The 16,171-nt window shown below is 42.3% G+C and overlaps 1 protein-coding gene across 1 annotated transcript in view; it reads left to right on the top strand.

The window, feature by feature from the left end:
• Nucleotides 1–16,171, top strand: part of ahi1 (Abelson helper integration site 1) — a 134,750-nt gene that overhangs the window by 38,676 nt on the left and 79,903 nt on the right. The window contains exons 5-6 of the mRNA XM_078212568.1: nucleotides 2,011–2,177; nucleotides 12,367–12,622. Of these exons, the coding sequence (XP_078068694.1) occupies nucleotides 2,011–2,177; nucleotides 12,367–12,622 (423 nt within the window). The remainder of the gene's footprint in view (nucleotides 1–2,010; nucleotides 2,178–12,366; nucleotides 12,623–16,171) is intronic.

Below are 16,171 nucleotides of genomic sequence, written 5' to 3'. Positions count from 1 at the left end.
CCAGCATAGGTCAAAAATCCTACCTGACAACAGCTTTCACCTTTGAGTTTCATGGGTACAGTTATCAAGAAGGCATGCTTATATAAACCCTCTTTCCCTCTGGTCATGACAGTCTTGATTGTGTAACTTTCCAGGGTTCTTTTTCAACCAACCATAAGACCATAAGACATAGGAGCGGAAGTAAGGCCATTCGGCCCATCGAGTCCACTCCACCATTCAATCATGGTTGATTTCAACTCCATTTACCCGCTCTCTCCCCATAGCCCTTAATTCCTCGAGAAATCAAGAATTTATCAATTTCTGTCTTGAAGACGCTCAACGTCTCGGCCTCCACAGCCCTCTGTGGCAATGAATTCCACAGACCTACCACTCTCTGGCTGAAGAAATTTCTCCTCATCTCTGTTCTAAAGTGACTCCCTTTTATTCTAAGGCTGTGCCCCCGCGTCCTAGTCTCCCCTGCTAATGGAAACAACTTCCCTACGTCCATCCTATCTAAGCCGTTCATTATCTTGTAAGTTTCTATTAGATCTCCCCTCAACCTCCTAAACTCCAATGAATATAATCCCACGATCCTCAGACGTTCATCGTATGTCAGGCCTACCATTCCTGGGATCATCCGTGTGAATCTCCGCTGGACCTGCTCCAGTGCCAGTATGTCCTTCCTGAGGTGTGGGGCCCAAAATTGCTCACAGTACTCCAAATGGGGCCTAACCAGTGCTTTATAAAGCCTCAGAAGTACATCCCTGCTTTTGTATTCCAAGCCTCTTGAGATAAATGACAACATTACATTTGCTTTCTTAATTACGGACTCAACCTGCAAGTTTACCTTTAGAGAATCCTGGACTAGGACTCCCAAGTCCCTTTGCACTTTAGCATTATGAATTTTGTCACCGTTTAGAAAATAGTCCATGCCTCTATTCTTTTTTCCAAAGTGCAAGACCTCGCACTTGCCCACGTTGAATTTCATCAGCCACTTCTTGGACCACTCTCCTAAACTGTCTAAATCTTTCTGCAGCCTCCCCACCTCCTCAATACTACCTGCCCCTCCACCTATCTTTGTATCATCGGCAAACTTGGCCAGAATGCCCCCAGTCCCGTCATCTAGATCGTTAATATATAAAGAGAACAGCTGTGGCCCCAACACTGAACCCTGCGGGACACCACTTGTCACCGGTTGTCATTCTGAGAAAGAACCTTTTATCCCAACTCTCTGCCTTCTGTCTGACAGCCAATCGTCAATCCATGTTAGTACCTTGCCTCGAATACCATGGGCCCTTATTTTACTCAGCAGTCTCCCGTGAGGCACCTTGTCAAAGGCCTTTTGGAATCAGTAACACACCAGTTCATGGTTTGACCACTTCTGGGAGAATGTCCACCAGCATCCCTGAGCTATTTGCAGAGTTTTCCAGCTTTTAGAATTTTTTATCAATCCTACACAGTACATCCAAAAGCTCTGTCTCCTTTCCTGCCAAAAAGAAAAAACTGACTTCTTCTTGAGAGTGATTTCTGTGTTCCTCTTTCTCTCACTGCACACGTTATCTTTGTATGTGTCTATGCTGATTGCCATAACTTTGCAACTCTCTTTTGTATCTCCTTTGTATCTGCCAGTGACTTCTTTCTTAATTTCCTGCTGGAAATGCTTCCAGGTGAAAGGTTGCCAAATCACATGAACCAGCATTTCTTTTTATCAAAGAAAATTACAATTGATCCATTGCAATTGACACAAACACGTAAAAGTCCTTTTATAGACCTTGTAAAGAAATTATATCTTTCTTTACTGTACCGTTTCTGAATCAGATGTTGTCAGTGCTCTACTGTACATGCAATAATTACTTGTTTTGCCACTACAGTATGGGAATTACAGATGAGCAAACACTCCCCAGTTCAATTGAAGATGGCTTGTGTCTAGAAAGTAAATTTACAAACGTTTGTGTACTCAATTTGATTATATTATCCAGGAAGTGCATTTTATTTATTTTTAAAACGCCCTTTTATCCTCTCCTGCCCAAGTGAAATGCAGGATGAAACTGATCATAAAGAGAAGATTCCTCATAAAAAATTGATTCCTGGGTTAGAAGAGATAAGCAATGAAGAAAAAGAGAAAGACGAGGAAGAGGAGAAACAACAAGCAGCGAGAAAAAAGAGGACCAAGAAAACTAAAAAAGCTGCAAAAAAATGTAAGTGAAATTTCATTTGAAGAGGGATTTCAAAGCTCTAATGTCGAACATGGTGCAGTATTTCTTTTAGATATAATTACATACTTTGATATTTCACTAAGAGAGCATTGTTGATATAAAGTTTGGTGCCAAACTAAGTATTCTTTTTCTATTTGAAAAATGATTGCTAAAGTTTCAAGTTTATTTATTTATTAGTGTCACAAGTAGACTTACATTAACACTGCAATGAAGTCACTGTGAAAATCCCCTAGTCGCCACACTCTGGCACCTGTTCGGGTACACTGAGGGAGAATTTAGCATGGCCGATGCAGCTAACCAACGCGTCTTTTGGACAGTGGGAGGAAACCGGAGCACCTGGAGGAAACCTGCACAGACACGGAGAGCGTGCAGACTCCGCACAGTGACCCAAGCCGGAATCATACCCAGGTCCCTGGCACTGTGAGGCAGCAGTGCTAACCACTGTACCACTGTGAACTAAATTACTGTATGATATATAAATGATATGGAATGGTAATAGGAGCTTGGTTTAGTTGCAGCTCAGTGTTGGGGATTTTGGGAGGTAGGGAAGGAGAGGGAGAAGGAGAGAATTAAGAATCTCTCACTCTCAAAACCCAGGATTGAGAAGTCCAGTTGGTCTTGCGCATAAGGAGTAACTGACTGGTGCAGTAGATATGAAATCACCTTTTCATCTGAAAGTTGGATCGAGTTTAGCCCAGACGTATGAATTGATTATCTCTGGCTGCTGGTACTGAGGATCCTATAAATAGGGGCAGTCTCATCTCAACTCAACTAATGTTTCGTAGCATAAATATGCCTCAAAGTGGCATTAATTAAAACTAAATTAGCAATTTCTGTTGGAGAGGGTGCAAAAATGGCTAGTATGTGAAATGGAAGTGTTGCACTTTTGCAGTACATGCTGTTCCGTATGCATTAAGGTACAAAGTAAAGCTCCTTCCATGCTTAACAATGCAGTTGTTCATTCCATGCGAACTGAGAAATATTTGGTACTGGCACTTTGGACAGAATTTTCAATTGCTGGCAGGATCTGGTGCATGCAAGATTTAAAAATCGCATTCCCAAAAACACCTCTGGGTCCCAATGCTTCGGTACACACTTTGACTTTCAAGCAGAAAGAACAGGATGAAGGGATGGGAAACTTGCTTGTTAAGGGGCCGGGGAAGGCAAGGATGGGATTTTGTCAATTGGGTGAACTCAAACAACCTGGTATATGTTAGTATAGAATTGTCAGATTCAGTGTTGGAATAATAAATTTTTTATTATTTGATGTAAAGTTTCTATGATCCTGATGGATCTTTATTTTGTCAGTATGGCCAATTTTCTTTTAGTTAGCACTGCTGAGCCTCAAGAATTGTTTGCTTTTTAAGCAAGCAGCAGCCAGAGCAGGCCCCCATCATGGCTGCCACTGCCTTTCCCACTCCCGCTCTGCTGGCAGCTCCCACTTCCTGGAGAGGCTCAGTCCCACTATTTGGGCATTGAAACTGCCTCCAACCCAGTAGGATATTTACATTTAATTGTGACTGTGGGATCAGGAGCCAGAAATTATCTGGACATCAGTTTCCCCAACCTCACCTTGAAAATCCATTTCTTTGTGCCCAAAATGGGAAGGGTTCAATTTCCTAGCATTATTTTTCCTTTGCATTTGTGTACATGTGCAGTACATATATTTAAAAGAAAGTGATTACTTATTCACACAAATGGGATAATTTAAAGTTCACTGCCAAGTACAAAAAGGTAGCAAATTGGCCACCCATTTTACATTTCTCTGACAATAAAAGTTAAAATTTAACTCTGTGAGAGGCGATTACTCATTTGTGAATAAGTCATTTTGTGATTCATTTGCTTTGTTTTAGGAGAGCTACACAAAGTGCTTGCCCAAGTCAAAATGAAAAAAGCATTAGGTTATTTTGTTGATGGTCAATGTTTCTTTAATTTGCTTTTATTGTGAAATGTGACTTGGAAAATAGTTTAATGCACTGTAATACATATGATATTTCCCATCGGTACCAATACTGGTAGTTCTCCAAATCCAACAAAGCTCCGGGCAACTCTTTCACCAGTTTTTATTTGTTTTGTATAAAGTAACTTCAGAAATGATTTTATGATCTAATTTTGCACATTGGACAGCCCCGAACTACCCAATAAAACTAGATCTAGAGCTTCTTTTCATATTACACTGAAATAATTCTCACTTTTATGGTAGCAAAGTGATTATATTACTAGACTAATAATCCTGAGGCCTGCAGTTCTAAGCTGGCAGAAATCTTGAGAATTGAAATACCACCATGACGGTTTGTAAATTTAATTCAGTTAACAAAATGTGGGATGAAAACCTAGTATTATTAGTAATGGCTTTTACAATAAACTCATCTGACTTACTAATTGAATAATAGTAATTTCAGGACTACTAGTGCTCGTGAGAGTATGAATAGGAGGATAAGGCAGATGAATGCCTGGCTTGAGAGCTGGTGCAGGGGGCAGGGATTTAGATTTTTGGACCATTGGAATCTTTTCTGGGGAAGGGCTGACCTGTTCAAGAGGGATGGGCTACATCTGAACTGGAGGGGGACTAACATCCTGGTGGGGAGATTTGCTAGAGCTACTCGGGAGGGTTTAAACTAGTTTGGCAGGGTGGGTGGGATCCAAAGCAGTAGGGAGACAGAAGAGCAGTTTGAGGATAGCGCACAAGTTAAAGAGAGCACATTAAGCAGTAAAGGCAAGTAATCCTAGTACCAGACAGATCAGGCAAAAGCAAGACAGAGAGCAAGGGAAGTCCAGATTAAACTGCATTTATTTCAATGCAAGAGGCCTGACGGGCAAGGCAGATGAACTCAGGGCATGGATGAGTACGTGGGATATTATAGCAATTACTGAAACATGGCTAAGGGAGGGACAGGACTGGCAGCTCAATGTTCCAGGGTACAGATGCTATAGGAAAGATAGAACAGGAGGTAAGAGAGGAGGGGGAGTTGCACTTTTGATTAGGGAAAGCATCACGGCCGTACTGAGAGGGGATATATCCAAGGGTTCAGCCACTGAGTCTATATGGGTAAAACTGAGAAATAAGAAGGGGGAAATCACTTTGATAGGGTTGTACTATAGGCCCCCAAATAGTCGGCGGGAAATTGAGGAGCAAATATGTAAGGAGATTACAGATAGCTCCAAGAAAAATAGGGTGGTAATGGTCAGAGATTTTAACTTTCCCAACATTGACTGGGACAGCCATAATATTAGAGGGTTGGATGGAGAGAAATTTGTTGAGTGTATTCAGGAGGAATTTCTCATTCAGTATGTGGATGGCCTGACTAGAAAGGGGGCAAAACTTGACCTCCTCTTGGGAAATAAGGAAGGGCAGGTGACAGAAGTGTTAGTGAGGGATCACTTTGGGACCAGTGACCATAATTCTATTGGTTTTAAGATAGCTATGGAGAATGATGGATCTGGCCCAAAAGTTAAAATTCTAAATTGGGGCAAGGTCAATTTTGATGGTATCAGGCAGGAACTTTCAAAAGTTAATTGGGGGAGTCTGTGGGAAGGCAAAGGGACGTCTGGTAAGTGGCACGCTTTCAAAAGTGTGTTAACCAGGGTTCAGGGTAAACACATTCCTCTTAGAGTGAAGGGCAAAGCTGGCAGAAGTAGGGAACCCTGGGTGACTCGGGATATTGAGGCCCTGGTCAAGAAGAAGAAAGAGGCACATGACAGGCGTAGGCAGCTGGGATCAAGTGAATCCCTTGAGTATAGGGGGTGTAGGAGTAGAGTTAAGAGAGAAATCAGGAGGGCAAAAAGGGACACGAGATTGTTTTGGCAGATAAGGCAAAGGAGAATCCAAAGAGCTTCCACAAATACGTAAAGGGCAAAAGAGTAACAAGGGAGAGAGTAGGGCCTCTTAAGGATCAACAAGGTCATCTATGTGCGGATCCACAAGAGATGGGTGAGATCCTAAATGAATATTTCTCATCAGTATTTACTGTTGAGAAAAGCATGGATGTTAGAGAACTTGGGGAAATAAATAGTGATGTCTTGAGTGTACATATTAAGAGAAGGAGATGCTGGAAGTCTAAAAACGCATGAAGGTAGATAAATCCCCGGGACCTGATGAAGTGTATCCCAGGACATTGTGGGAGGCTAGGGAGGAAATTGTGGGTCCCCTAGCCAAGATATTTGAATCATCGATAGTCATAGGTGAGGTGCCACAAGATTGGAGAGTGGCAAATGTTGTGCCTTTGTTTAAAAAGGGCTGCAGGGAAAAGCCTGGGAGCTACAGACTTTTCCCTGCAGGGCGGCACGGTAGCACAGTGGCTAGCACAGCTGCTTTACAGCTCCAGGGACCTGGGTTCGATTCCCGGCTTAGGTCACTGTCTGTGTGGAGTTTGCATATTCTCCTCATATCTGCGTGGGTTTTCTCCGGGTGCTCGGTTTCCTCCCACAGTTCAAAGATGTGTGGGTTAGGTTGATTGGCTATGCTAAAATTGCCCCCTAGTGTCCTGAGATGCGTAGGTTAGAGGGATTAGCGGGTAAATGTGTCGGGATATGGGGGTAGGGCCTGGGTGGGATTGTGGTCGGTGCAGACTCGATGGGCCAGATGGCCTCTTTCTGCACTGCAGGGTTTCTATGATTCTATGATACAGGCCAGTGAGCCTCACATCTGTGGTGGGTAAATTGTTGGAAGGTATTTTGAGAGACAGGATCTATAGGCATTTCGAGATGCAAGTACTGATTAGGGACAGTCAGCATAGCTTTGTGAGTGGAAAATCAAGTCTCACAAATTTGATTGAGTTTTTTGAAGGGGTAACCAAGAAGATAGATGAGGGCAGTGCAGTTGATGTTGTCTACATGGACTTTAGCAAGGCCTTTGACAAGGTACCGCATGGTTGGCTGTTGCATAAGTTTAAATCTCACAGGATCCAGGATGAGGTATCTAAATGGATACAAAATTGGCTTCTTGACAAAAGCCAGAGGGTGGTTGTAGAGAGTTGTTTTTCAAACTGGAGGCCTGTGACCAGCGGTGTGCCTCAGGGATCAGTGCTGGGTCCACTGTTATTTGTCATTTATATTAATGATTTGGATGAGAATATAGGAGGCATGGTTAGTAAGTTTGCAGATGACACTAAGATTGGTGGCATAGTGGACAGTGAAGAAAGTTATCTCCAATTGCAACGGGATCTTGATCAATTGCACCAGTGGGCTGACGAATGGCAGATGGAGTTTAATTTAGACAAATGGGAGGTGATGCATTTTGGTAGATTGAACCAGGGCAGGACTTACTCAGTTAATGGTAGGGCGTTGGGGAGAGTTACAGAACAAAGAGATCTAGGGGTACATGTTCATAGCTCCTTGAAAGTGGAGTCACAGGTGGACAGAGTGGTGAAGAAGGCATTCGGCATGCTTGATTTCATCAATCAGAACATTGAATACAGGAGTTGGAATGTCTTGCTGAAGTTGTACAAGACATTGGTAGGGCCACACTTGGAATACTGTGTGCAATTCTGGTCACCCTATTATAGAAAGGATATTATTAAACTAGAAAGAGTGCAGAAAAGATTTACGAGGATGCTACCGAGACATGATGGTTTGAGTTATAAGGAGAGGCTGGATAGACTGGGACTTTTTTCTCTGGAGCATAGGAGGCTGAGGGTTAACCTTATAGAGGTCTATAAAATAATGAGGGACATAGACAAGGTAGATAGTCAATATCTTTTCCCAAAGGTAGGGGAGTCTAAAACTAGAGGGCATAGGTTTAAGATGAGAGGGGAGAGATACAAAAGTGTCCAGAGGGGCAATTTTTTCATAGAGGGTGGTGAATGTCTGGAACAAGCTGCCAGAGGTAGTAGTAGAGGTGGGTACAATTTTGTCTTTTAAAAAGCATTTAGATAGTTACATGGGTATGATGGGTATGGAGGGATATGGGCCAAATGTGGGTAATTGGGATTAGCTTAGGAGTTTAAAAAAAAAAGGGCGGCATGGACAAGTTGGGCCGAAGGGCCTGTTTCCATGCTGTAAACCTCTATGACTCTATGACTAATGCCCATTTGGGTAGGAAACCTGCTGTCCTTACCAGATCTGGTCCATACCTGATTGCAGACCCATATCAGTGTTGCTCTGTGAAATGGTCTCAGCCACTGATCACGAAAACTTTCTCGGGGAGAATTAAGACTTGCCTTGCCAGCAATGCCCATTTGCTGTGAATGAGTAAATTTAATCAGAGTCAAGCTGCCTGATTTAAATTTTCAAATGATGTCAGTCACCATTAACTGGTACATTCACTGTGGTAACGCAACTATCAATTTTTCCCCAGTTTTATATCTAATATCTTGACTACCTCCTCCTTTATTGTGCTATTCTGTGACTATTGTCGTGTGTTTGTGAGATTTCCCATAGAGCAAATTGGCAGCACTGGATGGGTGGGATTTACTGCGCAACCTGCAGTCTTTTCTGTGGCGGCGTGATGTGGCCCGCCATTGGCAGATGGCAGTATCTTTTGGTTCCACCGATGTCAATTGGGTTTCCCATTGAATCTACTTCTCACCGCTGAGGTGCACCACAGGTGGGACCAGAAAATACCGCCGGGATGAATGGCTGGAAAATCCCAGCCTATGTTTATTACTACTTCATTATTTGTGTTTGCTGCCACCTTTGCAGGCAGCATCCTCTTTAGTGAAAACAGATGCAAAGTATTTGTTTAGTTCTTCAGACAGGTCCTCTTCCTCCACTGGATCCACTTCTTGGTGTTTGTAAAATCTATTGACGTATTTTAGTTTCAGATCATTGTGAACAGTTGAATGGACAGCTTTCAGGTCCTGAAAACTTTCAGGATATCAAAATTCAGCAGTTAAACTTGCCATTCCTGTTCGAATTTAATCAAATGAGTGTTTAAGGAAAGCTCATTTCTTTCTGGTAAAATTATGCCGCACCCTAATTAATATTACCATGTTTTTAGATAACTTTTCTATTTTTAAGCACTAATTTCAGTGCCATTAATTTAATGTTTTATTTGTTTGCCTTTTATAAAATAAATTTTTGATAAAATTTTCACTTTTTTATGATCAGACAAATTTCACTTGTCATGGATTTTACTAGATAATTGGTATTGAATTTGAACTATAGAATCCCTACAGTGCAGAAGGATGGCATTCAGCCCATCTGCACCACCCCTTTGGAAGATCAGTCCCCTGTCCTATCCCCGCGTATTGATCATTGCCAATCCACCTAACCTGCACATCTTTGGACTGTGGGAGGAAACCCACGCAGACGCAGGGAGAATGTGCAAACGCCACACAGACAGTCACCCAAGGCCGGACTTGAACCTGGGTCCCTGGCACTGAAGCAATTTAATTGTTCTGGTTTGAACAGACAACTTCAGCTGGATATATTTAACAATGTGGAACTTCACTTATCGAGCTAATTCTTTCTTTTACATGTATGCAATTAAAAGAAAATTGATTCACTAAACTAGCACCAGTAGGTGTCACTATTGTCATGTGTTTGCAAGATTTTCCATCCAGCAAATTGGCAGTTCTCTAATACATAATTAATTATGCATGATGGATGATGCAATGAAAACCCCATATCAAATATAAGAAAGTCTCCTGATAATAGTGCCCACATTTACCTGCAGTAACTGGGCCTAGAGATGATGCAATAGGTGGTATAAGTGTTTAAAATATTGCAACTGTATCTGTCTTTGTATTAAGTGTGATGTCCCACTAGCTGCAGTGCTACACTGAGAATATAGTTTTTATTATCTGACCGTTTTGCATCTGTAAGCATTTATGAGATCTGGCCACTTGTTGGAGCTGCAGCTCAAATTTTTTTAAAACGTGATTTTTCAGTTGTCTCTATATATCGTTTTTCAGTTTTCCGAGATACTTAAAAACAAAACTTGTATAGCTTCATTTAAATTTTAGTTTTTTAGTGTCTTGTTCTTTTGCTTTCATTACTCTGTATTGCCATGTTTCTTGTTACTCACCAATTCTGCTACTCCATCTCTCCGCTACTCCCCAGCCCTTTCCTTTCCTGCCCTCTCTTCCTCACAGGAAACCTTTCTAAACTGTGTAGTGGTGGGCAGCCCAACAATTATTCGATGCATGGCCTATTCAAGGGCTTTAGGCATGCTCTCTAAAGCTATGATCAATTTACCCACAATAACTATGGACCAGAGAATGATGCAGTTGAAAAATAGAAGACAAAAGTATTGAAGCTAGAGAGAGAATGAGGGGATGAAAGAAATGAAAATTAGGGGGGGACGGGGGACAGGTGTATGAATTTTGGGGTGCCGTCAGAAAGGCAAATTGATGGGCCAAAGAAACAGATTGAGTGAGTGGACAGAAGGAAAGACAAAGATTCAATGGGCGAAGGAAATTGGAATTGAAAGGCACAAAGGGGCAGAGGCTGACATTGCTGGAAAAAAATTACATACATCAAAGCAGCAATAGAGGTTACAACGCAAGTAAAAGGCACTCATTCATGAGACAAATACGTAACAAAATTGTAGGAAAATATAAATTGATTGAAAAAAGATGCCAACATCTTTGAGCAAAGAGTCTTGGAGATTAAAATGACGGAGTAAGAATGTCTTAAGTCCATGATCTTCCCGCTGTTTAATGGAGGAAATGGTGCCTCATCCAACACTGGATCAGCAAACATGCTGCCAAACTGGTAAAGAGTGGAATAAAAGCAAAAGACTACAGAAGCCGGTGATCTGAAATAAAGTGCTGGAAAACCTCTGCAGGTCTGGCAGCATCTGTGGAGAAAGAAAGTGAGTTAATGTTTCAATATTGGATTTGAAGCATTAACTCTGTTTTTGTTTCAGAAAATCAGTGGACCTGCCTCAGATCTGCTCTTTGGAAAACTTTTCCTTAAATTCCTTTGCTTCTTATAAGTGAGAAGGTAAAAAGCTTTCTCAAAGCACATCTCTACGTTATTCAGTCATCCTCTCGTAAGACATAATGCCGACTGTCTTTATCCTCTGATGCACCTTGGAACATCTTTGTGTCTGTTGTGGGAAAAATCCACTAGTAGTCAGATTTCGAGATTCAGAAAATACGATTTATTAAATGGAGCTCCATGGAGACAAAGTACTTGGTCTGTAGTAAACCTTCTCTCAATTGTATACCGGGAGTGGTTCAAATTTATACCCTTTACACAATGGGTTAGACCGGTGATTCGAAGATTATCACATTTACAAGTATTTAGCATTTCATGAATGGGTACATTTCCCCATATTTACAAGAATACAAACAGGTATAGACATTTAGCATTTTATGAATGGGTCTATCAATGGCTAGTTTCGTCTTGTGCGGGTGCTAATCGGTTCCCTCGCATTCATATTTCCCGCCTTCCTTTAACATTAATCTAAGCTCTTTGTTTTGGGGTTTCCTTATCTTAAAAGATGTCTTGACCCTTGGCTTTGGCTTCCTGAGGTGTTTGTTTGCTATGAGTCACTGTCTGTGATTTGGAAATGGCTTGTCTGTTAGGTTTTTCTGAACAGCAGGAGCCTGTGTCTGCTCTTTTGGCTTTCCCAGTTAACCCTTTATGTGCCAGGCAGCCATTTTAGAGTGTGCTTTCTTGTTTTGCCATTTTAGAGTGTGCCCCCCTTGTATTTTCCCCCTTACAGTGTCAAAAACCTTATTGTTGATTTTAAAAGTGCAGGAGACTTGCTCTTGACAACTGGGAATGCAGGTTTTGGCTGTGGGAGTTGATGCTTAAAGTCAGCATTTGTTCTCTATCCCTCTGTCTTTGGAAGGTGGTGGTGAGCAGTCTTTTTGAACAGGTGCAGTTTATCTGATGTAGGTACATCTGCTGTTAGGATTTGAGGTCCAGGATTTTGACCCAGTTACAACAATACCATTGGAGCTCTATTGGTATAGAGTATTTTCACCAGTTGCTAAAAAGAAAAAGATCTAAGGTACTTGGCAAAAATTGGATTATAACACGTTATTACAATTCACTTGAATATTATTTTTTAAAACAAGCACCTGGGTCATTGACCCATTATGCAGTATTATAGAAAAGATAGAAGTGCAGGCTTCACATGTTTCTAATATCAGCCTTGCTATTGGGAAGAGGAGCTAAGCTGGGAAGAAGGTATGCCACTCTGAGTACTCTAATGTACCTTTCAGAGAGAGGTCTTTCAAAAAAATATAATTGCAATAATGATGTTTCTCCATGTCAGCAGCATCAGTAACAGAGGAATTGGAGATGAAAGAAGAGATAACGCAAGAATATTATAAAGATGAAGAAACTACTCCTGAGTTAGAGACTGAACTTCAGCAGCAGAAACGAAAGTATTTGAATGATGACAGCCTGGTCCTCGGTGTATATATCCACAGAGCAGACCTATTGAAAACAGACATTCTGACATCACATCCCTCAGTCAAAGTTCATATTGTTGACGAAGCGACCGGGCAATATATAAAGAAAGAACACAGGTGAGATGCAAGGCTGAAAAAAATCTGTTCAGTCAAACAATGCACAACAAATTGACTTGGTGTTTCAGAATGCAAAGAAATCTGTTATGCAATTTAAAATTATGGAATAATTGATACGCATTTGTAACCTGCCGTAAAACATTAATGCAACTTAAGCAGCTGCAAAAAAATGAAGTTTTATAGAGAGCCTTTTGTGTCATCAGGATGTCCCAAATTATTTTAAAAGCAATGATTTATTTTTTGAAATGAGATCACTGTTGTAATGTTGGGAAACCAAGCTACCAATTACTGCACAGTAAAATCCAATAAACAACAGAGATAAATGACTAGTTAACTTGTTTTGATATTGTTAATCAATGACTAAGTATTGGCCACGACACTGCTTTGGCTGTTGCACTTCAAATTGAGCTATGCAATTTCTAACAGATTTGCCAAGGCAAACTAGCTTGATTTTAGCATCTTATTCGAAAGATGGCACTTTAAACAGTGCAGCACTCTCTCAGTACCGTACTGAAATATCAGATTAGGTTGCGTGCCAGTGTTTCTGGATTTTGATGCTATAAACTACTGATTCCAATGAGAATGCTGTCACCGAGCGTTAGTTACAAAGCCATCTTTGAAAGGGAGGACTTGTACCACGAGTGCGAAACACCCCCTTTATTTAACTGGTCATTTGGCATTTCATTATGCGTCTGTGACGCACCTTGGGACATCTTTATACTTAAAGACACCAAATAAATACAAACTTTGCGGTCAGTGGAGGTTGGTGTATAATTTAAGTTTACAGAATAGTTGGTGACCAAGTAAGTCACATTGAAAGACAATTCTTGTACATGTTGAAATTATTGCGATTAGCAGTGAGTATGTTAGTAGTTTTCCATCTATTTCTTTAAAATTTTATATCTAGTGCATGTTTGTAGACCATGGGCGCATGTCATGTATCACAGATAATAAAAAGGAACTGCTTTTTAGTGACTTATCATAAAGTCAGTCAGAAAATGGTAAACGCAAGCTATTTTAATTCCTGGACCTCATTAACGTACTGTTGGATCATCTCCTAGAATGGGTGGAATGGATAGGGAAGGAAAACTGCCAGCCTTCTGGCCACCAGTCTGCACTTGGTTAAGAGTGAGGAAGGATGTTCCAAGAGAGTCTTGTGATTAGGGATGGAGAAGGGAGAGTCCAGAGCATTTCAGCTCCAGCTGACCTCACACAGCGAAACTTTAAAACTTCAAGGCCATGCCAGCATCCCTGCCAAAGGGAAGGAGCAAGTGATTATCAGGCCCTGATGTGATGAATATTTTGAGCTTTATTTGACTGATGGAATTAATAATTATTAGCGCAAACAAAAGCGACATAATGAAAACAAAATGCTGGAAATACTGAGCAGGTCAGGCAGCACATGTAGAGAGAAAGAGACTTAATGTTTCAGGTTAAGGTCATCACAGGCCTGGAACCTTAACTTTGGGCCATAACTTACTAACAGCGGAAAGTCACGGCCTGCTGGCATTCCAGAAGTTTAAAGTGCACTTAACCTGCTCTGGAAAACTTCAAAACTTGAGTCCCTGCAAGTCCCAGTGCAGTGCAGCTCCAGTGAGCTCAGGGGTGACACTGCACTGGCTGCTGTAATGCAGCAAGGTTTAAATGGCCTAGTGAAATTTATAGGCCAGGGAGAAGGTGAGTGGATGATATTCGGCTGATCAGAAGGGTTGTACCAGTAGAGGACGGGAGTGGGGCTGAGGGATGAAAAGGGAGGGGAGAGGAGGGTGGGTTTGTCAAGTCAAGTGGGAGGTCACAAGTCGGATATCAGGGTGTTGGAGGGGGTGGATTGGACGGTCAGGGAAGTGGTGGATACTTGGAGTCAGGCCTGCAGGGAGGCCCGTGCGGTTGCTTGCAGTTGCGAATGCCCTAGGTGGAGGCAACTATTGGCGTAACACTGGCAGAACCCATCCAATGTTTTGCAGTTTAAAGTTTTTTTATCGGATGGTTCCCAGCTCAGCACAATTGTCCTAGGGAAGTTAGCACTTCTAGAGAATTGCTGCTGAATAATTGGTACTGTCCAAATCTGACACACTGGAGAGTCAGGAAATTTCGGCTTTTGTTTCTTTCTTCATAGATGCTGCCTGGCCTGAGTATTTCCAGCATTTTCTGTTTTTATTTCAGATTTCCTGATTTGCTTTTGTAAGTGCAGTAAACTTCTGCACATCTTGACAGACATGCTTGAATTGCTAGATGGTTTTTTTTTTGTTGAGTCCTTGTTGCACTCATGTTATTCTGTGATACACTAATGTGAAGTCCATAGATTCTTTCCCCAGATTTATTGCTTGGTAAGTAGCCCCTTTGTTATCTCCTGCAATTTTCTGCTTTTCTTATGAGTCTTAATGGCAAGTTTTGTGAGACCATTTGACTGTAGGGGGCAACATAGCTGAGCCCAATCTTGTACTGAGCCAAGGTTCATGTAGACCTATTTCTTAACAGTAATCACGCGAAAGTAAGAACGATTGCTGATCTTCCTGACACGGAAGCTGTGGTCAGTTGTAGCCTGGACCGTGCACTATTGGTGAATTCTCTTTATTATATTTTGTGATAACAGAAACAAATTTTTATTTTGGGATAAATGTATGGGGCCCTTGGGGAAGTGTTTTCCATCTCATGTTAAGGATTTATGTCCAAAGGATTTATCTTCCAAGTGTTTTTAAATATCACCAGTGAGTTGAAGACCTTTTCAAAAATGAAACAAAATGTAACGATGCAAGAAGAGACTAAAACAGAAATGAAAGAAGACTAAGGCCAGATGGAGGTCAAATGGGTTGTCTGGGTGCAAACATGTAAAATACACTCCAGTGTTCTCAATGGCGTAGATTCTATGCCACGTACTTCACGTTAGAAATATTGGGGGCAATTCTCCTAAAAGTGCTGAATTGGCGAGACAAATGGCCTAGATCACGATTGTTTTTTCAGTGCAGCTTTAGACCCGACTATCCCCACTCTGTGCACTGCAGAGGTCACAATCGTGAATCTCATTAAAAACCTGGGGGGTGGAGCCTATTCACACCAGAGTCTGACAGCTCTGAAACCCTGCTCTTGCGCAGTGGCCCTGATTTGTCAGTCTCCCTGTTTGCTGGCCAGCTCAATTGCTGGCCAGCCCGGGACCCCCGCAATGGCTGCCCTTCCAGCCACCCCCCCCCCCCCCCCCCCAAATCCCCGGCCAACGGCCTGATCGCTACCCTCACGACAATTCCTGGCCCTCTCCCCCCCATCCCATCCAGGAGCGCCCCGATGTCCAGCCCACCCCTACACTGACCCCCCCCCCCCCCCCCACCCTGATCGCTGGCTTCTCTCCAGCCCAGACGGATCCCAATGCAGATCCCGATTGCCCCAAGGCCCACAATAGGCCCCACCCCCTTGGCACTGCCTGATGCCCGGTGGGCAGTGCCAAGATGACCGCTGGGCAAGTGCATTTTGCTCCTTGGGCAGTGCCGGGGACACAGACTGGCGCTGCCACGGTGAAATCCCCAGGAGACACCACCCCCCGCCGCCCGACCCCCT

The sequence above is a fragment of the Mustelus asterias genome, chromosome 5 (genome assembly GCF_964213995.1).
Source record: "Mustelus asterias chromosome 5, sMusAst1.hap1.1, whole genome shotgun sequence".
Classification (NCBI taxonomy): domain Eukaryota; kingdom Metazoa; phylum Chordata; class Chondrichthyes; order Carcharhiniformes; family Triakidae; genus Mustelus; species Mustelus asterias.
The sequence above is the reverse complement of the archived record's forward strand: the minus strand, read 5'-3'. Positions and strand labels throughout refer to the sequence as shown.